Source organism: Notothenia rossii (genome assembly GCF_949606895.1).
Source record: "Notothenia rossii genome assembly, chromosome: 10".
NCBI lineage: Eukaryota > Metazoa > Chordata > Actinopteri > Perciformes > Nototheniidae > Notothenia > Notothenia rossii.
In genome coordinates this window covers 19,755,957-19,779,289 of record NC_136908.1, presented here as the reverse complement: position 1 = coordinate 19,779,289, position 23,333 = coordinate 19,755,957, and the positions used below count along the sequence as shown (strand labels likewise).

General features: G+C 40.6%; 1 protein-coding gene and 1 long non-coding RNA gene across 2 annotated transcripts in view; one reads left to right on the top strand and one right to left on the bottom strand.

Moving 5' to 3' along the window:
* Nucleotides 1-17,813, top strand: part of samd12 (sterile alpha motif domain containing 12) — a 137,715-nt gene extending 119,902 nt beyond the window's left edge. Inside the window, exon 5 of the mRNA XM_079653543.1 lies at nt 12,887-17,813. Coding sequence (XP_079509669.1) covers nt 12,887-12,918 — 32 coding nt within the window. The 3' untranslated portion in view covers nt 12,919-17,813. The remainder of the gene's footprint in view (nt 1-12,886) is intronic.
* Nucleotides 9,420-18,666, bottom strand: LOC307021427. The gene is made up of 3 exons (XR_013803146.1): nt 18,399-18,666; nt 18,020-18,101; nt 9,420-10,183 (listed from the first exon to the last, which is right to left on the bottom strand). It is a non-coding gene; the product is annotated as an uncharacterized lncRNA (long non-coding RNA).
* Between the last annotated feature and the right edge of the window lie 4,667 nt (nt 18,667-23,333).

Here is a 23,333-nt window from a genome sequence, read left to right as displayed (position 1 = left end):
GATGCGAAAACGTTTCTTCCAGCTGAAGGAAACCGCATCAGACTCAGATTATATGATGAGATTTTTGTCATTACAAATGCCCTCTTTTACTTTACACAGTCTTTTTTCATTATTTATATAACAAATATAGATTGTTGCAGTGTTGAGAGCAAAAGCACTTTTGTAGCGTTTTGTGCTGACATTCAACAGTCATACAGAGTGAACACAGATTCTACTGTCAACAAGAACATATCTTGTGGCACTGCGGCCACAGAACACCATGTCTGTTGTGTGAGTAATAATAATGCTCCTCTTTTTTGCCCGGCGACGCTCACTCTATAGCAGTTACTATGCTGTTGCTATCATTATCTGTATTGCACTCTCCTCCCACACAAATTGAATGCAAGAAGTTCACTCCTGTTGTCTGGGGGTTGTTTAAATGCATTGTGGGAAATCTATTGAAAGCCAAAGCAGAGTCAGATAAGGCAGTTTGAGTGAGAGTGGCTAAGGCAAAATGTACCTCGCACATACTCATTCTCAGAAACCATTGAACATTACAGACAGTGAGTTTATCCAAGGTAAGACATTTCCATACATGAGATACCAAATAAGTTTAATCTGATTTAAGTTATCAAATGTTCATTAATCCCAAGAAAAATAAATATAATTTTCTCTCTGCAAAATTCACATTTTTCACAATATTCAACTTACGAAGCAAATCAAGACTGAATGTTTGACGACACTGCAGATGCAGGTCCTTAGCTTTGTTTTTTATAAGAAGTATGTTTGTACAAGTATGTGGAATTTCTAAACTAAATGTTTTTTAACTGCTTTTATGTATGTCTTTGGGACTTCAGAATCTCAATTCTGCTCATGTATGTAATTGTCAACTAATGTTTCTGTGTTATTCTTACTTTATGTAAGACATCGCTCCAAACTAAAACCAGGATGTGTTGGGGTGTTTCTACACTTTCTGCTTCTCATAAAAAAAAACGTTGCAAACATTCTCAAAGAAAAGTAATCCTTCTCACAACACCCACGTTACAAACACAGTAAGAAATGTGCCTGAACCCGTGTACTGTATGCTTACAAAGGAGATTGTACACACACAAAAAAACACTCGCAAACCCTTGAACAAGTACTAATAGCTTGCATGCACCGGCGGAACTAATTGTTTGCAGAATTGATTTCTTATTTAATTACCAGACAAGCAAATTAGTTTAAACTTGAAATCCCAGAGCCACTCAAAGGGAATTAAAGTGTTTTCCAAAAGTTTTCAGTAGAGAAGAAAATGAAATGTTCTCTTCGTGTTGATTGTTTATGTCGCTGAAAGGAAGGCGTCTCACCCAGGTTTATTTGCTGAATGTACGCAGTGTCTCCCCAAAGAGAAATGTGAGGGCGTCGTTCCTACTTTAATACAGTACATCCCCTACACAGAGAGAACGTATATTATAAGACTGCACCTTTGCAAAAGTGCCTCTCAATTCTGAGAGCTGCTTCTTTAATTTGTCACTGAATATGTTGCCCTCAGTGCAAATGGTGCCCTTCGGGGACAGAACAGATGCATGAGTTAGATTAAATGGAAATTGAGGAAAACACAAAGAAAATGTCTAGCGTTTTCTATTTCATCAGTTTGCAATTCATTTTATTGTTTTGTAAAAGTGACAGCTCTTTTCCATGTAAAGGTTTGTGATCACATTAAATAAAAGATGGTTAAACAACAATATGCATGCAAAATGTGCAGTAACGGATATTTCATGCTTTAAAACAACCCAGATACATTTGTTTCTCCTACTGTACGAGTATCTACGAGTATAATTGGCTTAGATTGAGTCACTCTGTGGCTCAACCAAAATTAGCCAACCTTTGCATCATGCCCTTTGTCTATTTCAAAGCTTTCCCACATAAGAAGGGAATGCCCACCCCATTCCCAGCTCTCATGTTCTTCTCACTTTAAAAATATAATTAGTGCAGTATAATACATTACTCATCTATTTCTAGTACAACTTGTTCGGCTGGCCTTTCTGACGCCAATTAGCCTGCAAGCTTTTCAATTGTCCACATGTTGGTTCATGAAGGGTCATGTTCTTTCCAAACATTAAGAACATTGTTAAGAGAAACAAGGTGTAAAGAACGGATTAAATGTGTGTTCAACTGCTAAAGCTGCAACATTTTGCATATCAGGCTAACAAACTTACCACCTATAGCCTACACCTGTTCTTCAGTGTTATTTAAAGTCCTATTAACCTAATACAACTTGGCAAATGTCTCTCTAGATGGAAAAAGCACATTTGTGATACTTATTCAGACCATCAACAAAGCCATCAAGTGCATAATCCAAACACTTTTTAATGATATCATTCATCTCATTCAAGTCAGCTAACACAATTAATCTCAGACTGTGTTTTCAAGCAACCCAAGAATCTAATGTTAGCTTGATTGTCTAGCTTGATTAGCTATACGACTTGAAATAATCAGATATTCAATAGGTTGCTTGCTAGAAATGAGTCACCTGCCATTGTTGCTCTCTTTTCAGAATCAAGGGCAACATTTTTTTTTAAATCAAAGAATTTCAAATGCTAACAAATGATAAATGTCCTTCGACTTTTTACACTAACAAAGGGAATCTAGAGTTGTCAGTGTTTCCGGACCAATGGAGCCCTGTGAGGTATTCATTATTCACTAACAGCTCTCAGGGTTCCTGTTGGAAAAGGGAAACCGCTGAGTGGAATACATTGAGACCCCTTCCTTTTTGCGAGCCCCACTTCCCTGCGACATCACTGCAGTCCTCGCTGCTGTCGAGTAATCATATTTCAGCGGAAAATGAGATTCGCTGTGCCACGAAGACTGATGATCCCCTTTAACCTCAGCTACTGAAGCTCTCCGTTCCAAAATAGCAACCTATTTTTCTCCGCTCTTTGAAGGCCTCTCGTATCTTATGTTTAAGTGCTGTTGACTTTGAACATGCCCTGTCCCACTCTTGATAGGCCACCGTATCAGCTGAGCGTCTTGAGGGGGCTCGTCTTCTCCAAGTACGCTCAAAGAACACTCCACGATCATATCCCAAGGGCAAATTGGATAACACTGTGGTAAAAGACTTGCTTTCTTCACTTGAGCGGTACATCATTGGCTTAGGAATATGAAGTAGAATCAGGAATTTTGTGGTAAATGCTCATTTCAATCTGTCTGTTAGCGATGGTTACATTGCATGGATAATGTTCAAGGAACCACACATTTAACTTTGATAACACACTTAGGAATAAGGATAAAAATATACTGTGATGCTAAGTAACCATGAGCCAAATGTACCTCACTACCCCACACACACAAACGGGTATTTATAAAGAGAGCGAGCTGAGTCTTATATAATGTAATGGAGACATCATTTGTGTTGGTAATTAGCTAATATAATTAATATAATCTTGTTATTGCACACTACACAGCAGCATATAAGATGCCAATGAAAGGACATTCTTTATTTCCCGGCCATGGTTATTTTCAACTTATCCTTCATTGTGAATTCTTCTTTGTGTTATAAACTATTCTAGAGATCAACGATGATGAGATACTACTGATGATAACACGGTGGTAAATAGGGTATGAGCTACCATAATCAGTCATGTATAACAGACAGAAGTATTTTCTCTTATGCTTTTTATATCCTTGAATATATTTATTCTGATGGATGTGTTGGAGAATAAGGGTTGAGTCCAAGTAAAAAAATCAACTCAAACCCACTATTAAATGTTGATAAATGTATGAAATAGCAATTGTTTGGTCAAGTGCTCTTTATCATACATATTCTATATTTAAATGAAAGGATTGAAGATTGATTCATGAAATGCGGTTAACTGTGGGAGTGGAGATCAGCCTTATGCATTGTGCCCAGTTTCACGTTTTAAAATAACTAAACATACAAACAGGCTTATAAATATTAACAAAAAGAGTGGACCACATCTTTGTGCCTTTGGTCTACGCTGTAAACATACACCGAGTTCAATATATTTGGTCCCAGATTACTATTTTTATTTTTTTATATGATGCAAAGTTAAGCCCAGACGTCTGCGCAAATCCAAGAAATGATCACCTGTTTCACAACAAAACATTTTTGTTATGGTGTATTCAGGGTCATGTAACCAACTTGGCAGTCATATGATTATGACAAGAATATACCCAGTAGTCAGGTTTGTGCATGTAAAAATAGCCACTTGTATGTTTGTGATTATTATAGAGGAGGCGAGTTTCTTAGGGAGAGAAAGATTAAGAGAAAAATATATAAAGAGAATATGGTCTGAAAGTGAGGGAGTGGAAGAATCTCATAGACAGGGAAAAATAACAATTCTCTGGGAACACAATGCCGGATGGCGTGCTCCAGCTAAATAAATTATCACGGGGGCTATTTTTAAGCTGAAGTGTAAATGCAGTAATCCTTGGAGCAGGAGCTGTGAAGAGCCAACACACAGACACCACATCAGGGAATACAGCTCTGCCTTTATCTCCCCCTCCCGCCCACCCCTGTCTCTCTCCCCTCTCTCCCTCTCCTCTCATAAACACATCCTCCAATCCCAGCCCCTTTATCTTTTCTCGCTTTATCCATTTCCTCTCTTCGTTTTCTCCTTCTTTTCTTCCCTGCCTTTCACATGGTAAAAGCCTCCTTTCTGTGTCAGAGTATTTTGCTTATCACTGAGCCTTCTACTGGGACTCCACTGAGTTATATTGTAATAAACAATAACAGACTTTGAACGAGACAGGGAGGGGAAACATGTAAGTGGCACGCAAAGAAGCAGCAGTCAGAGGATATTAGGCCACAGTGGGTCATTCTGTAACTTGCAAAGAAATCTTTCATAGAAGGTTTTTTTCTAGGTCCCTAAGGGAGAATGTTGTCAGGCAGAGGGAACGTTTAAGAAGTCACGGTTTCTTATGGGAGAACCTTTTGTGTTTAATAGCACATAATGAGATGTCGTTTATCACCTGAACTGGCTGTGGTTTCACAAGGTTAATGAGGAAGTAGCCAGGCTCTCGACTGTGTACCACTCCTCAGGTATTTATCAGTGTCAGCAGTACAGGGCAGTTCAGAGTGTTTTCACTCAGCGTGCATGTCCACATGTCTTTACCTTGTCTTCTTTTACTGTGTCTCTTGGCTCTGTGTCACTCCATCCTCTCTCACTTTATTCCCCGATGTGTTATCACAGCCATCAGCAAAAAATCGTGAGTTTGCTATCCTGGCTCCAAAATGGTGGAATGAGCTCCCCATTGACATCAGGACAGCAGAAAGCTTGCACATCTTCCGGCGAAGACTAAAAAGTCATCTCTTTCGACTCCACTTCGAGCGATAGAATGACTAACAAAGCACTTATATACTAATAAAGGACTGGCTTATCTAAAGCTGAGTAGCACTTGAAATGTTTTAGCTCTATGAAACCTGATGTACTTATATGATTCTGTTTTCTTCAAGTTTGTATCTTCTTGGTCGAATGTACTTATTGTAAGTCGCTTTGGATAAAAGCGTCAGCTAAATGCAATGTAATACAGTTGAGAATTAAAAAAAGCGTAGCCTAGGGGTTGGCAATATGGATATACAGTATAACATGATATATTTAAATGCTATATTGAAATACCTAGGGTTGCATCTAAATCATTTAAAATAATGTTGTTAGCAAAACCTATGACTGAAACAGTTTGTCAGCAAGAGGATGACGAGACAGACATCATTGAGCAAGGTTTCTACAGTATGTATATCATGCAATATTGTTGATGAAAAAATTAGACGATGAAATATTAAAAAAATAGGACTTAGAGTAACTTACTAAAGAACAATGCAAACAACAGCGCTTGGTAGCAAGGAAAGGAGGTGATATTTTGGCTAATCTTGATTGACATTGAATCTGATGAGTAAAATTGACTAAATATCTTAATGTCAGCTGTTTTTACTAAACAGTTTAATCGTTTTTTTTTTGACTAAAATAAGATTACATTCTCAGACTTCGTTTTATACCATCATCACCCAAAGCTAGCATAGAATACACAAACAATGATGCAGTGCCCACCAATCTCTTACAAGTATAAATTACAGAATTACGGAAAATTCATTATTCCGCTTTCTTGCCAAAAAATAAACAAGTTTAACCACTCTCAAATCTTTGCAGTTAATATGAAATCAGTGATCCCGTTAGCTTAGCTGAGCAAAAAGATTAAATAGAGGCTTAAAAAGGTCACAATTACCACCTACCAGTTCATTATTAAAGGTCTCCTATTATACTGTTTTTATCAATATATTATAGGTCTTTGGCTCCAAATACCAAACAGATCATTGTAGCATCCCATAAACCCCTCTGTTTCAGCCCTGTTTCAAAAGTGCTGATTCTGTGTCTGTTACTTTAGATGAAAATAAGGAGCCACTCCCCACGCCCCTCTGAGAGATATTTGGTTAAAAAGAACACAATGGTGCTCTAGGAGGAGATTCAGGTGATAAGGTGTGTGTGTGGGGGGGGGGGGGGTTACCTTGGTTGGTTATTGGCTAATGGTTACACAAGCCAAAAAATTGTTACATTATAAAGTGGACAGGTTTTTATAAAAATGGATCAGGACAAAAAGAGAGCGAATCTTTTTTCCTGAAACTTTCAGAATCTCTTTACACAGAACGGACACATGTTTATGTATAAAAGACATGAAAAAGTGGATTTTGCATAATAGGTGACCTTTAACACATTAAAGGTGGGGTAGGTAAGTTTGACAAACCGGCTTGAGATACACTTTTTGTTATATTCCATGGAATGCTCTTAACATCCCGATAGCAATGAATATCTGAAGTGCTTTGACAAAAAATCCATAAAAAAATGTCATCTGTGGAAGCCGTACTGTAAAAAGCATGACCAATCATTTTAGCCGGATGACTGGATGGCCTACCTGCCTGTCAGCCTTCCATCTGTGCACAAACTTATCTCGTGCCCTCATTGGTCATGTGCGCGTTCGTGTGTGTTGGAGGAGGGGCTCTGTAAGGAAGTGGCAGATTTTTTCCAGTTCTGTATTTTCAAATTTTAGCGCACTCGAGCTGGTTTCTCCAAAATTACCTACCCCACCTTTAATGTAAAAAACATGGTGCAGATTCAACCTCTCTAAAAGAAAGCAAATATGTATATATGCTAAAAGTTTGACCAATTCCTTTATTTTCTAATGTCAATCAGTATTTCTACAACTTTTTTCTGTTAACAAATCAAAACAAGTTTTATTTATATAGCACATTTATAAACGATTTTTGGTCGAGCCAAAGTACTGTACATATAATAAAAATAGCCTGCAGTAGAGACACTTTACAGCAAATACAACAGCACAGATTGTTCAGAATATCAGTATGAGAAAAACGACACCCTCTATCCTTAGACCCTCACATCGTACAAGGAACAACTTCCAGAGAAAACCCACAGTTTTAAAGGGAAAATGGGAGAAACCTCAGGGAGAGCAACAGAGGAGGGATCCCTCTCCCAGGACGGACAGACGTGCAATAGATGCCGTGTGTAAATCTAAGAGATAATACATTTTATTTGGTGGACCAAATGTTAGTGTGCATGTGTCTGAAATAAGAAGATGAATCTACGAAGATGTCAACTACAATCCTGTGGGAGCCTTCAGGGGGGCAGCATGACGAAACCCAGGCAGGACCGCAGAGACAGGTTTAGCCGCGACCCGAAGTCCACCACTTAATTCAGAACTCAGGATAGAGGATCCACGACACAGGACCACAGCAAGAGGATCAGCCTCGACTCCGGATCCCGGCGTAGATATAGACACAAAACAAGAAAACATTTGGCTGCGTTAATCGGAACAAGAGAATACACAGACACAGACAGAGGAAGAACAAGCACTCCCTTAGAATAGTTAACAGCAAGTAAGAGCTGAAATATAAAATTCCGTAGCTTTTCCTCATGATTTATCATGAAAAAATACTCTTGCCATGTTTTGAAACCATTAACCACCACTAAATATTCCTAAATCCTTGAGCAAATTGCATCAGTAAAGTCAGCATTGTAATTTAAGACAATGAACCATCTGAAGGCTTCTCTCCTGAAATGTCCACTTGTGTAAACTGAGCTTTCACCCACGACTTGCAAACAAGAACGCACTGTAGAAACATGCTGACATCAGCATATATGCGCCGCAATAAATGAGTGCCTTGTTTTACTGTTCCGCTTTTTTCTCCTTTGCATCGCCATCTCAAAGCCCTGAAGGCCGTGACAGCTCAGTGTCTGGAGAAATGTCCTGCATGATAGAGCAGCTCAGTAAAGAAATGTTACCGAGCTCGGTTTGAGGGTCCCCTGCTGAGCAACTAAACGAAGCTAAGGCATGGAGGCAAGGTGTGTGTGTGTGTGTGTGTGTGTGTGTGTGTGTGTGTGTGTGTGTGTGTGTGTGTGTGTGTGTGTGTGTGTGTGTGTGTGTGTGTGTGTGTGTGTGTGTGTGTGTGTGTGTGTGTGTGTGTGTGTGTGTGTGTGTGTGTGTGTGTGTGTGTGTGTGTGTGTGTGTGTGTGTGTGTGTGTGTGTGTGTGTGTGTGTGTGTGTGTGTGTGTGTGTGTGTGTCAGGGTATGTGTTGGCAGGTGCCACTGGAAAAGGCACAGTCGCAAACAAACCCAACTTAACACACAACTGGAATAGCAAAATTCAAGCACTTTCAGAAACCCCATTCCTCCGTCTCTTGCTATGCATAAAATAAACTTATTTACTTAACCTCACAGGATTACGTTGATGAGAGGCGCAGGCTTTAAAGAGATAGATGGAGAGAGCGAGAGGGGGAAAAACTTCCCATCAGTTGTTGAAATCAGGGCAGGAGAAGAAGCAGGCGCGCTCGCTCGGATCCGCAGAATAAGATGACCTATTTTGAACACACGCTGGGAGACGAGGCACTCTGAACCTTATCTGAACACCACAGAGACTCAGAACTCGACATATGTAATGTGTGCTTTTTGCATCAGTGTCCCATCATAAGTCATCGACCTTTCATTTAGATTAATTTGTGATGTATCTGTACTCAATTACCCCTCAGTTTCAACAACCCCTGCTGGACGCTTTTGAACCAGACGGACAGTAGACTATACATAAATCAATCTATGAATCGATAACAAGCGTTCTTCCATGAGGCGATTAGCTTGGTGAAGTTAACCTTCATGAAACAAGGCGATCATTGCCAGTAAGATTGTGTATCTGGTGTCAATTTATGGGTTATATTTTCATTCTTGCCTTTATTGCTCTGTCAAATGTTGAGGCTCATGCTTAATACTTTTGAAATAGGTTGACTTTGCATCTGTACATCCATCCCAATAGCCCTATGTGCATGTTGAGTGATTCCACATCTCACAAAGTATGTCCGATGCCAATATTCAGTACAAGAAAACCTTAAGAAAAGGTGCTTTTCCCATAACCACAATCTTCCCCTAAGATGTACCATTCATGAAGTCAACAATCTTTTTATTTTTTGCATCTTTCACCTCTTCAATCTTTCTTAAACTGCTTAAAACACTTTTCCTCACTCAGGCTATAACCTGGAACAATACTTATTCTTCATTATTAAAAACGACAAACCAAAAAGTCTGGGAGCTGTTGTGCTGAAGGAGTGTTGGCTGACTGAGTAATGTTTTTTTTTCTGATAATCTATTTTGTACATTTCTGACTTGTTGGTGGTGATTAGTGGTCATGAGGCGTGTCTGTTTTTCTGTGCGTGAACTCTGTTTCTGGCAGCTAGGGCTAACAGACTTCCTTGTTAACAGAGAATTACCACATATACAAATTAGGACTTTCTGCCTCGCAAACAAGAGTAAATATTGTCAAGCCACATTCTAGGTAGATAACTTTTTAAGATAAGTCTGTGTTGACCGTCTTCATCGTCCAATTTTCAAGGCCAGGGTTTTCATTGTGTCCTGTGTTCTTTTTCCAATACAGGAAGGTTTCCAATGAAAGCCTTATTTCTTATCGTCATCAACTCCCATACTAATACAGACACCAATCATATGTTCTCACAGTACGGCTTTGGCTGTACAAGCAGGTCTTAGCAGCATGTTGCTTTGGCATTTGATGACTAGAAGTAAAATATATATGGCAGACATTATCCGTTAAAAACACATGTAAAGGTTGTCAGCAGTTACTTTGTCCGGGATCCTCAGCAGGCACATGCATGGACAGAATCTGGGCATATACACGTCTTCCTCCGTATTTTTACTGAAAGACATGTGGCACACACAGCAGAGATGAGAAGGTGGAAGAGGCATCTGCACGCAAAGGTGTGCTCAGATTAAACAAGAAGGACAGGTCTGATTAGAAATGCATGGAAAGAGAGGAGGAGGGAGAAAGAAGTATAAAGAAGGTGTGTGTGTGTGTGTGTGTGTGTGTGTGTGGGTGTGGGTGTGGGGGGGGGGGGTGTTGTGCAACCACTCGTGTGATCGTATGGCAATGAGACTGAATCCTTGTGTGAATTACACTGCTGAAGAAGTGCATTAATAATAGATCAACTCTCCCTTTGTTTGTGACGTGATGAGTGGGCCTTGTAATTGGTTAGTTTAATAACTGGGGGAAAAACAAGTGTTCTCTGCCTCTCATTCAAACACACACGTGCAATTACACACCACAGAAGCATGCTGAAATTGTAATTCTCTGTCACACTGGAACACACACACACACACACACACAGATACCACACTCATGTCAGGGAGGCATTCAAACTCTGGCCTGTTTAATTTAGGTTTGGCAGATTATAGTAATTATGTTAAAGAAAAGCGTTTTCGAGAGCAATTTGCCCTTTTTCCGTCCTTGAAAAATGAAACAGTGCTAGCTGAAGGATAATCATATTCATATTTTTCTACAGCTTGGAAAATATGTTTGCATAAATGTTGTGGAAGCACTAACACTTTTATTGTTTTGCATTGTTTTATGGAAACAATCATCTCTTTGATCATCCAAACCACACCCATAACTGCAAACTATCCTTTGTATTGAGGTGTGGAGCATGGTAATTATGTGTCTTTATGTGTTTGCGTGTGTGTAAGGGACACAGAGTTTATGTGTGTGGCAGCAAATAGAAGCATAGTGAAATTAGAAACACAAAGTATGCAATTGAACTGCACCTCTAGCCCCACTCTCTGTTCAGCAGTGCCTCTGAATAATGTGTGTGATGGAGAGAGGCGAATGTAAAGTACCCATGAAATTAAGACTCAGAACAGAGTTTCCTGTGTTGCTATGATGGTGTAATAACAATACAAACTGTCCTTGAAATGAAGATGTAGACCTGGAGACATTCCTGTGTGCACGAGTGTGTGTGTGTGCGCGCGCATAACGTGTGTGAGTAAGCAGAAAGCAGGGCTCTGAGTATTCTCAGCGTACTCCGGAGACAGGGGAGGGGGATTTGAGGAATCTTTCGAACACGCTGACAGCTTGTCAAGGCCCACCTACGTCTGTAATGAATTTCAGCCCTTTGTGGTGTGTGTGGTCCCTCTGCACTGATAAGCCCTGGCACTAATACTGTTAACTGTGTGTGTGTGTGTGTGTGTGTGTGTGTGTGTGTGTGTGTGTGTGTGTGTGTGTGTGTGTGTGTGTGTGTGTGTGTGTGTGTGTGTGTGTGTGTGTGTGTGTGTGTGTGTGTGTGTGTGTGTGTGTGTGTGTGTGTGTGTGTGTGTGTGTGTGTGTGTGTGTGTGTGTGTGTGTGTGTGTACGTACATGGTGTTTACACGCTCTTGAACAGAAGTAGCTTATTGCATTCCGGTGTTAGTCAATACTGATGATTAACATTACATGGTTGAATTTACATGACCGATTGTGTGTGTGTTTTATAATAGCCAAGCAGTGTTTAAGTATCGTCCATATGCACATTGATGTATTTCAAGTATTCCTGTATTATGGTTATTTATATTATCTATCTATTTTTTTATAATAATAATTCAGCATTTGCCCCACAACATCATCAGGTCAGGTTGGATGGATGGTAAAAAAACTCAAGATATCACCATTTTTAAACTTTCTTTTTGGGGTGACAACGATCCATACCGAACTTTAAACTCCATTGACCTGAGAGGAAATCGTTTGTCCCTTTCCCTCACAGGTGCCATTTTTGTTCAGAAATATTCACTTTGACACCATAAGCACATTTGAGCTGATAGTTCTTCTGCTCTACTGTTCAAAATTCTGGACTTTTACTGAATCAAGTTTCAAAACCTCCAAATGAATTCTCCCCTTGTGTAGTCTTGAAGGAATAATATATAAAATCTGTTTTCTGCCATCAAACACTGAATCCACACACCAACACACACAAATGGGTGTGTGTGTGTGTGTGTGTGTGTGTGTGTGTGTGTGTGTGTGTGTGTGTGTGTGTGTGTGTGTGTGTGTGTGTGTGTGTGTGTGTGTGTGTGTGACACAATGTTGTCCCTCTGTACGGCGCTTGCAAGCACAAGGATGCTCCCTGCATTGATTTTTTTTTTCTGACATTTTATAATTATGTTCCCTCCATTTTTTTTCATCCTCTCCCTCCCTCCTTCTCCCTTTTATCCTGTCTCTCTTATCTCCCCTCTCTCTTCTATTTTTCTAATTCGATCCCCCTGATCCATTTTTATGCCTCACTGTGCCCATGCTTGTTATCTCGGCCCTTTCTCTTTCTTTTCCTGTTTGATCTCAACTTCTTAATTTCCTCTCATCTACGTCACTCGGCTCGGTTGGGGTTTTGCTCCCCCCCTTCCTCCCTGCTCTCTCCGTGATGGCTTTCATTGTTTCTCTTTTTGCGCTCCTGTTTCGATCTTATTTTTCTCTTTCTTGCCATTTCTGATTTTTCTCAACCTCTTTCTCTGTCTTTCAGGAGCATTGTTTCTCAGTTTCAAAGCCCCCAACTCTCCTTTCTGTTATTTTCTCTCATTAATGTCCTGTATTCTTCTTCTGCAGCTTCTCTGGAGTGCACTCCATCTTCACCATAAACTGACAGAGGACGACTACCCAGTCAAAAAAAGAGAACAAGGACATCCACCGCCTTGGCCCCAGAACGTCTGCCCAATATGTGATCGCCAGACTTCATCCAGGGACAATCTCAGCTCTCTTATCACCTTGTCTTCATCTTTATCCGATCTGGGGAAAAAAACTCTTCTTCCAAGACACTCCTGAGAAGCTTCCACAAGTTCTGACTCGCAGTCCAAATACTCCTTACAGCTTCCTGGAATCTGACCAATAGTTTCCATTGCAGGCGTCCCGTCTCCATTCATTTCTGACCTTTCCAGAAAGAGCTTCACGAGCCCTCTCACGCTATAACTCCCACACTCCTCTCAGAATCACTCCCTTTTCCTCAAGATACACTCACCCAACCCTTCCAACAACAATTCAAACCCAAGATTTAACATTTGCTTTGACTGGCTTTCCTTAAAGCCTTGTTACACGAGATAATCTCTGCAATCCACTCCTACATGCAAACTTAGTCTATCTACTGTTCGTGTTATCTTAGGTCCTTCATTGTACCTAAGTGTGTATTTCTTTCCATGAGTACTATTTGTGCTTGTGCTGAGCTTCTGCCTTACTGAGAACTTTCAGTAGTTGCAACTTAATGACTATACACAACAATACTCCTCTCCATCCCTAATTCTTCCTCTTCATCTCTTGTCGACCCACAATTGTAAACGGGTGACCAATTAATACAACCATTGTGTGTTTTTGTGCACTCATTCTGTGCATAGGTTCTGTAAAAGATGTCCTGGTGAAGTATCCGTATTGCTGCCCACTTTTTTCCTTCTATATATATTGTGGATCACTTAGGGTAGACATTATCCCTGAGAGAAACTTCACTGTGAAAACAAACAGTTGGGGAATAAACACTGAACCTGGCATCACATTAGGTACGGTTAAGTTGGCTCCTCAGAAATGCACGCCATTGTTGTGAAAGCAATCTGAAGGAGATGAAGCAAAAAATGGGATGAACTGAAGGAAATTCCATTGGTGTCCCTAAAAGCACTGTGTTAGTAGGTAAACCGGGAGAAAGGGAGTGGCTGAAAGGAGAAAAAAGAAACAGGCACAGCTGAAGGGCTTCGAGATGTTTCGACTTGAAACTCTGTACTGCTAATGAAGAGAGAAAGAGAAGAAAGACACATCACAGATAACAAAAGAAGAAGCTTTTTCATATCCTCCCCTCTGTTTGCTGACTCTTTTATTGCTTTGTCTGCTTTCCATCTTACAGCTGGAACTATTTTTAGATGAGATGTATTGAAAATAGTCTAGAAAGGAGACGTGCTGTGCACAAAAGCTCATCATAAAAATGTTGTCTGTCAGTCTATTAGAAAAATACAATGTATTCTATTTATCTCTGTTGAAAAACTCAAAATCTTTGCTGTCAATGTGAATAATGGCCACTCACTGTTGATATTATTGGTATTTTAACTGCACTTAAAAGCACATGTGTCTGTCGCCATACAAAACAGCTGTTACCCGGACCATCATCAATTTATTTTATATGACTGTAAATACATATAATCCTGAAGCCGTTATAACGACCTCTCAATATTTGATGCTGAAATGTGATAATCATCAAAAGCACACATCCACGCCGGTGTAGCATGAGTTGTTGTCATGGTTACAACATATTTTCTCTTCCTGGATGGGAGCTGTCAATCAGTGTAGCAAAAATAGCCAGGAGGGAAAAAGGGGGTCAGCAACAGCCCCCAAGAGCCATTGGGTTGTAATGGTATTCCATTTGTACACTGGCCCCTCTGTGTCATTGTTTGGATAGCAGCTGTAGCCTAATGCAGCAAGGACCCGTGAGCAGATTGAATGGTATTGATCAGTTCTTCGGACATGCATTCGGTCCTCCAGGATTACAAAAGTGTGTGTGTGTGTGTGTGTGTGTGTGTGTGTGTGTGTGTGTGTGTGTGTGTGTGTGTGTGTGTGTGTGTGTGTGTGTGTGTGTGTGTGTGTGTGTGTGTGTGTGTGTGTGTGTGTGTGTGTGTGTGTGTGTGTGTGTGTGTGTGTGTGTGTGTGTGTGGTGACAGTGGCATGGAGTTGTTCAGGCTAAAACACAAGTGGCTATTTAATGGTTGGCTGGAGATGCCATGTCTGTGTCTGTCAAGGCCAGAAGAGAAAGGAGGGGGGGGGGGGCTGAAGATTCTGTTAAATTGGTATATCTCCAACCGTCGATTTCAGATTGGAAGCTGTCAATTTGTGACCTGGAAGAAATGGTTCGCAGTCGTAAAAGATTGGTTAGTTTGTGACCTGGCTTAATGTATGCTAATGACCTTTAGCAGGAGCCCCTGACTAATGTTATTATTTTCATTAATATGATGATTTGTAATTGACGATGAAATTGTAAACAATTATATATGACCTTTTATTGGTGTTAAAAGAAGACTTTGGAATTTTAGTATTTGAATCCAAAGCCAACAGCCTGTTAGCTTAGCTTAATTTAGCATCAAAACTGGAAAAATGGGGAACAGCTAACAAAACATCATGCCCTTTTGTTCTAATATCTCTGACGAAATCCAATCAAAAAGGAAAATACAACTTTTTAAACCCTCTTTATTCACTTTCTAGCCACCAAGAAACCACTTTTATTTGTATTCATTAAATATAAAGCTACAACCAGCAGTCTTGAGAAGCTTAGCATAAAATAAACAATGGCTTAGAGGTAATACAATTTGCCTCACATTTTTCATCCCTAATGCGATAAAAAAACGTTGGGAGAAGATGTATATTGATATTTTTAGACCAGCGGTTTTCAAAGCGTGAGAAACAAATTACGAGAAACAGTGAAATCTACCTAGTGAACTTCAGCTAACCTTATGCAAGCGGCAACATGGATTGATTTTTTGTGAAGTTACCTAAAGTGAGAGAGGAGACAGCGTCTGGCAAAAAACGGAGGAAGTATGAGCACCATTATTTGAAGCTAGTATTTTCATGGACCGGTCCTGGCAGGGGCGGACTGGCCATCTGTGTGTTCTGGAGAATCACAGAACGGCTGGTCGTCAGCGGGCCGTTATTTATAATAATACTTACTTTGATCAAAAGCAAATACCGGTCAAGGCTGCAGCCAGAGGATGATCTGCTTTTATTCCTGTCTACATTGCATCCCCGCATCATCCGCCTGTGCGCATCAAAGACGCAGACTCATTGTTCCCACTTAAGTAGGGGTGAGTAATAAGGAGGCAAAGTTAAAGTTCAGTGTGTTGCCGGGAGCATAAGGATTTATCCACGATGTGGAAAATGTAAAGGTAACGTAAAGATAAAAAGTTGTTGTTTAATGTTTAAAGGAGGTGACGCTACTCAGCCAATCAAATCGGTGCAGTCAGTGAGTCAGCACGATAGATTCAAACCATAGAGATTCAAACACACAGAGATGAGACAAGAAGAAAGAAACAGTCGGAGTAATTTCAAATGGCTTGCTCAAAAAGGAGAAAGGTAGACAGCGAAAACAGAGCATTTAATTAAATGTTCCCTTACTGGACCTCTTTGAAATGCAATTGAATACCCCTGCATTATAGCAACAACAATAATAATAATAATAGCAATAATAACTGGGAGGGGGGGCGCGGCTGTTCTTATGTTCTCTGAGGTGAGGCTCACCTTCCACAGTGTGGTTTGAAAACCCCTGTTTTAGACAAAGCCAGGTATAGTTGTATCCATAAACTAAGCTAATCTACTGCTATCTACAGCGAAAGATATTTAGTATTTATCTTCACATTTAAATCAATGAAAGAAATTACAAATATCCAAAATGAAAAACTTCTTTATATTTAACTCAAAACTTTGTCTGGATTTGGTCAGAAGTATTACAATTGTGCACATAAGAGCCTGACAAATTCAAGGTCCATGCATTCCGAAAATCTTGTTGGAAAAGCCCACAAGGCTGACTTCTTGTGATCTTACAGATACCAACCGCTTGCATTGAATTTCATCATATTTTTGATTGTGGCCCTGTAAAGAAAGTACTGTGACTGTGTTCTCACTCATTTGCCATTCTAAGCTTCAGTGTGGTTGTAAAGGATTATTGAAAGTGTTGGTGTCCAAACGTATTCTCTCAAAGCCTCTTTGAAATCACATTTAACACATTTCATGCAGCTAGTCTAAACTTTGGGTCAAGGCCTAAAATTGCTCTCCAATAAATAACAAATGTAGCAGTGTGTTTTGGTGATCCCAGGCTGCAGCACTTTAACAACCCTGGATGTATGCAGTCAAATATTGATTATTTATTGTTAATCTGAGTGTGCTGGCTCCCTTCATGCAGGCAGGGAGCAAGGGAATTCTCCATGGGCATAGGAAAAAAAAAAGATTACATTGTTTCTGGCACTTGTATCCAGGTATAACCAGCTCGAGATTTGGCAACTGCCAAGATGTCCACTGACTTGCCTGAACTGGTTGAGCCCATAGTTTCTAGGTTTGGCATGCACACGTGGACGCTGATACACAGATACACAAGAAAATGGCAGGCTAACTTTCACACACATTGCAAAACAACTTTCAAACATGCTGGGACGCACGTTAGACAAACACAAACTGAGACCTACATACAGTACACAAGCATCCATGGTGACACTATATACATGTATATTTCTCATCAAATTCTCAGTCAGCCGCTCACAAGTTTCACAATAGTTATGCAAAAACAAACTAGAAGCAAACATGTAAGCAACAACGTTAAAACAATCCAAACCGAAGATAGGAAATCTACCTTTTTTTCTGCCGTGTTGACAGCATGTTTGTTTTTGTAACCAACAGGCATGCAGACCAAGACTTTACTCCCAATGTAGCTGCATACTGTATAAGGTGCCTAATGATGGATATTAATGATGATATTGATATCATGATGAGTATATATAATAAAGATTAATCTTCATGTATACATTGTTCTCTGTTTATTCTTTGTGTGCGATTGGCCCTTTAGGATGTTGCAACTTGTGTGTGTGTGTGTGTGTGTGTGTGTGTGTGTGTGTGTGTGTGTGTGTGGGGGGGGGGGGGGGGGGTGTGTGTGGGGGGGTGTGTGCGCGTGTGCGCGCACACACACACATCTACTCACTTGTGGAAGGCCGAGTATGCAAAAGTGATTACCTGTGACAGATGTTGTGGCTGAAGAGGTGTGACGTTGCAGTTTTGGCTGCCTCCATCAGGCCTCTGGACCCTGCAGGAGACGCTGTAGATTACAACTAAAGATTACTGCCTGTGAGTATTCATAGTGAGTAGTCATTTACAAAGGTTAAATGTTGCTGTTTATTTTCCACTTTTTCATAGACGGCAGCAATAGCCCTGAAAGCTAGATTTCAATGTAAATGAAAATCATGTCAATTATAAAGACTTCAAACAAGGCTCGAGACAAATACTCAACCCCGTCTTTGCCTCAGACTTTATTTTTGTTTCAAATAGCCTATTCCTTAAGGTTAAATGAAATTAATATAAAAGAGTCATTTACAATTTAAGAAAATAATCTTACCTGAGAGGATGAATAACAGTTCCTTATTTTTCAGTTCAATGTAGCCTGAGTCAGTTTAGCTTAGCCTTAACACGAAATTAGGAAAATGGCTATCCTGGCAACAAAAAAAAACTGTAGGTATAAGGCATTTTTTACTGAGGGTTTAAGGGCGGAAAGATTTTGGGCCACAAACAGTGACACTTTGACGAGCTTGAGGCACAGACAGAAGGCTTGTTTGAGACGCGTTGCGGCTCGCCTAACTAACCATCATGCAACCCACTAGCAAGACGTTGATCGCAACTGCCCAGGTCTCGCTTGTCTCAAACAAGCCTAGAGCCTGTGAGGCTAGCTTAGCTTAGCATAAAGACTGGAAACAGGGAGTTTCCAGTCTTTATGCTAAGCTAAGCTACCCTCATGTTGGCTCTAGCTTCATATTGAACCAACAGACAGAGTGGTATCAGTGTTCCCATCCCAGGGAAAGGAAGTAAATAACTGTATTTCCCAAGGTGTTGAAAAGTTCCTTCAATCATTTATGTTTTAATAATGTATAGGCTAGATGAGTTATAACACAAGAGCTAGCTAAAAGGGCAAGTCTGCTAGAGGCAGATGTACAAGTCAAAGGAATTCCACACCCTGGAAAACTAAAAGCTGTTGTCATACTGTAGATAGCATTTGACTGATTTGGGCTTTATTAAATGATTTATTAACAATGAAAAAAGCCATGTTTTATATAGTAGGACTGTGGCTGTGAGGGAGTGTGGTCGTCTTTCAACCAGAAGGTTGAGGGTTCGATCCCAGCCCATGCAGTCAACATGTCGATGTATCCTTGGGCAAGATACTTAACCCTGAGTTGCTCCCGATGGCATGGCCAACGGTGTGTGAATGTTAGGTCCTAGAGTAAGGTACACTGCTCTGTATGAATGGGTGTGAATGGGTGAATGACATGTAGTATGTAAAGTGCTTTGAGGGGTCTTAAAGACTGGATAAAGCGCTATATAAGTACAGTCCATTTACCATTTACTAAAGAGCAGATAAGGTTACACTTTTGGAATACTCTGCTCGTTTGAAAATATACAGAGTAAAACAAAAGTGCAATAAAGAAGGAGACGGCTTTCAACGTGTACTTTTAATGACAGGAGGGAACTGGTTGCATAAGAAACGTGTTCTTAATTCTGAGAAACTAATTATACCAAGGTGTAATAATGATTAATCCCACAGTGAAATTGATGCCAGCAAAGGCTAGACAAGCCGTAGTATTCCTGCTACACGTGCTGGAGGGTGGGGTTGAGGTAGCATGGGGAGGTGGATAACAGGCGTGAGGGATGAAGAGAAAGAGAGATATGACAGAAAATCGCTAGCACTCAGTCCCCTGCCTGCCTCTCCTGAGCCCTGCAACACACACACTCAGCACTCTGGGCTCTTACCGCCTGCCTGCATGAGTTTTTTTTATTTGTGTGTCTGCAAAATCCCCTCCAATGTTTTCTCACTTTTCTGTGTCCCTCTTTCCTCTCCTTCACTTTTACTGCTCCACTTCTATCCATCACTTATTCTGTGTGAGCCAGCATCTGTTTCTTAAATATAATTTTCTCATCCATTCTCTGGTGTCATTTTATTGCTTCATAGTTTTCAGCCGTGTCTGTTTCTATACCTTGTTTTCTATGTGGCTGTGGTGGGCACTCCTACACCACTTTCTTATTCTTCATTCATTGGCGATATCTTTCTCTTTTTCTCTATTTATGTAGCCTCCCTCTCTTCTGTCTCTGCATCATGCTCAAGCCTGACTGTTGCGCACAACGCTATGCATTCCCATCCTCCTTCGTCACACATTCATGTTGAGCACAAGCAGGCGGCTTTATGAATTAAACATCTGAGACTGTGCACACGCTGAGCCCCTTTGGAGTGTCAGGATGAGCACTGGTACTCAAATAGGGGGCTTTGGCCACACACCGTGAGCGTTCATATATGTGAGTGTGTGTTTCTGGTACAAAGTACTTGACACTGTATCCAACGTCACAGAGCAGAAAGGGTTATCACATCTGTTTTCTTTCATGTTTCTTAGTCGTAGGGAGAAAGCGCAAGAAGCCGTCTGTAGTAGTGAATCTTTGCCACTTTTCAAAGTAAATTCAGTTTTCTCACACTCCTTGTCTTTCCCTGTGCCTTATCTCCCCATTTCTTATCTTGTTTGATTTATCAACGTGTTGTTTTCAACTGGTGGTTTATGTCAAAATAGTTTTTTTTGCTTTACCCCCTTCCCATATTCCCCTGTTTTATTCTCCCGCTTTCATATTTCAACTTGTATTCAACCTTTTTCCTTTTTCTTTTTGATCTTTGTTTTTCGTCCTTCTCATCTTTCATCTATATCCCTCCCACTCCTCCCCCTCCATCTCCTCGCTTTCTCTCTCGCTCTCTCTCTCTCTCTCTCTCTCTCTCTCTCTCTCTCTCTCCCTTCCTCTTGTTTTCACTGATCCTGTCAATATGACTGATACAAAAACCTTTCAAAGCAACTGATGTTGCTTTTTACGCCGAGGATCGTCATTATCTCTACATGTGTCAGTATCTGTAAGCGTCAATCTGCCTCTTACATGTACATACCATATCTTTGCCAAAGTGTGCACACATTTAAGTGGGCGTCGGGAGAGTATCGGCTCCTGAGGAGGTTAAGCCTTCTTATCAACCTTCGCTGTGTTTTGACTCAGTAAAGATCAAGCTGACATCCATCCGGTCGTGAACTCCCAGTCCCCTCTCTGTGCCGCCTGCTCTGCTCTCATCTCAAACAGACACTTTTTATGGGGTTTATCTTACCAGCCTCGCCATGACCAGTGTCAGCATTGCAGAGGATAATGCGCACTTCCGTTCCACTGATTTACTGCAACCTTTCAAAGTTTAAAGGGGTCTTTTTCAGATCAAAAAAGAAAGCTACATAATCTATTGAATTTGACAGCCAGTGTACAGAAGTAAATAACGGGTCAAAAAATGGGAAGACTCCATGTGAAACCTTTTTATTCAGTTCAGCTTTATTCTAAAGTCATGTTTATACCTTAAAATGCAGGTTATTTAAAGGTAAAGTTTGTGCGCACAAATCAACACTTTTAAATAAACTTGGTGTCAAATGATTTTGTGTTAAGTGAGATGGTTAACTCGTCACAATCCCTACAGATAATGTGCACAGTCAGCAGTTTCCCTCCGCTCCTTCAAATGTTTGTGTCTTTCAGTCCAGTTTTTTTTTTACGGCACCTATCACTAATGGCAACCTCGTTTCCAGCCATAACAAGCAGTTTGTACGTCAAAACAAAGAATCATTTGTATTATTTAACACAATTTGAATCTCATCGGGTAAAGGAGGACTCAATACAGAATACTAAAGCTGGCGGGTCTAGGTTGGTAAAAACGTTATGAATTGTCTTGTACCCATCTTCTGGCAGACCATGGATGTACAGTATTAGGCACAAGTGGTATGTGTTTTATAGTATAACCAAGGAGTCAGACAAATAAGATAACATGTCATGTATACTTGCATGTAGAGATAAAAGCCTAACATTTAAAAATAAGTAATAAATATATAGATTCATTTTTTAAAGGTAATGTAATTTCATACAACAGCGGACTAGTTTAAAGTAAACACTAAAAAAAGATGAGCAAATGTTAATTATTGTTGCAGCCAATTTTCAACCCCAATTTTTGCACCCTTTAGTGAAAATTCAAAAAAATCTATTTCCATTCATTTGTTTGACATCAGTTTTTGTTAGAGGAGTAAGCTATGTAAAGGGTTGGATACAGAGGCAATCCTTATTAGTAGGATCAAATCCTTGTTGCGTTTTGTTGTTTTCACATGGTTTGTTGCTCAGTAAAACAAATCTAGCTAATCACAAGACATTCATTAAGGTCATAATTGTATAATAAGCACAGAGCAGTTCCTTTTCCCTTGCATTGGCAGACAGACCACAGCTTCATGGGGAGATAATATGAAGTGCTATTCTCATCAGAGCAACCAATTAAAGAAGGTGTCACATCTTTGTTAAGCCTGATATCTATTTATGTATTTCCTGTGATGCGCTAACATGGCTTTTTATTCTTTATCTTAACAGCTATTCTTCCTTAATAATTCCCTGCCTATTTCATTTTTGCCTCTCAGCCTTAATCTCTCGCCCCTCTTTTAAAACTGATGTATTAAAATGAGAAATGGCTCTTCTTTGACGGGGGGATGTTTTGTGGTCAGCCTCCCATGGCGGCAGCGCAGTCGCAGCTTAAAAGGTGACAGCAGGGATGCTACGAGCTAGCAGACGCCTGCTGCCCTGTGACTTTTCGTAGCACCTCGCACAGCTGTGTGCTCCAGTGCTCAACATCAAGGGGAAGCCGGGGTTATTACCACTATGTTTATGGGTCAGGCAGAGTCAATTATAGCCTACCTCTGACTGGAGAGAGAGAAAAAGAAAAGCATAAACATTTTCTACCCTGAGGCTGTGTGTGTGTGTGTGTGTGTGTGTGTGTGTGTGTGTGTGTGTGTGTGTGTGTGTGTGTGTGTGTGTGTGTGTGTGTGTGTGTGTGTGTGTGTGTGTGTGTGTGTGTGTGTGTGTGTGTGTGTGTGTGTGTGTGTGTGTGTGTGTGTGTGTGTGTGTGTGTGCGAGAGTGAGATCCAGAGTGAATATTTCTTGTTTTGTTTTTAGTTGAGCCTGTGCATGTGTCTGTGCTAATGTGCTGCTTTGCTCCACAGGTAGTTAGAGAAATGAATCTCCACCCTCAATCCCCCCCCTTTCTGCGTTTGTCAGTGATGGAACTGGGGAGCCAGAACCTGGGGGCCTCCAGCCAGCAGGCGCCACTGAGGATGAAGGGGTGCTGTGAGCTCGCTCATTAAACAGCCCTGTGCCCGACCTTAATGATATCCGCCGGCACGTTTCCCCTCTCTTCTGCCCTCTCCCGCGCTCTATCCCTCCTCTCTTTTCACTTTCACTCTCCCTC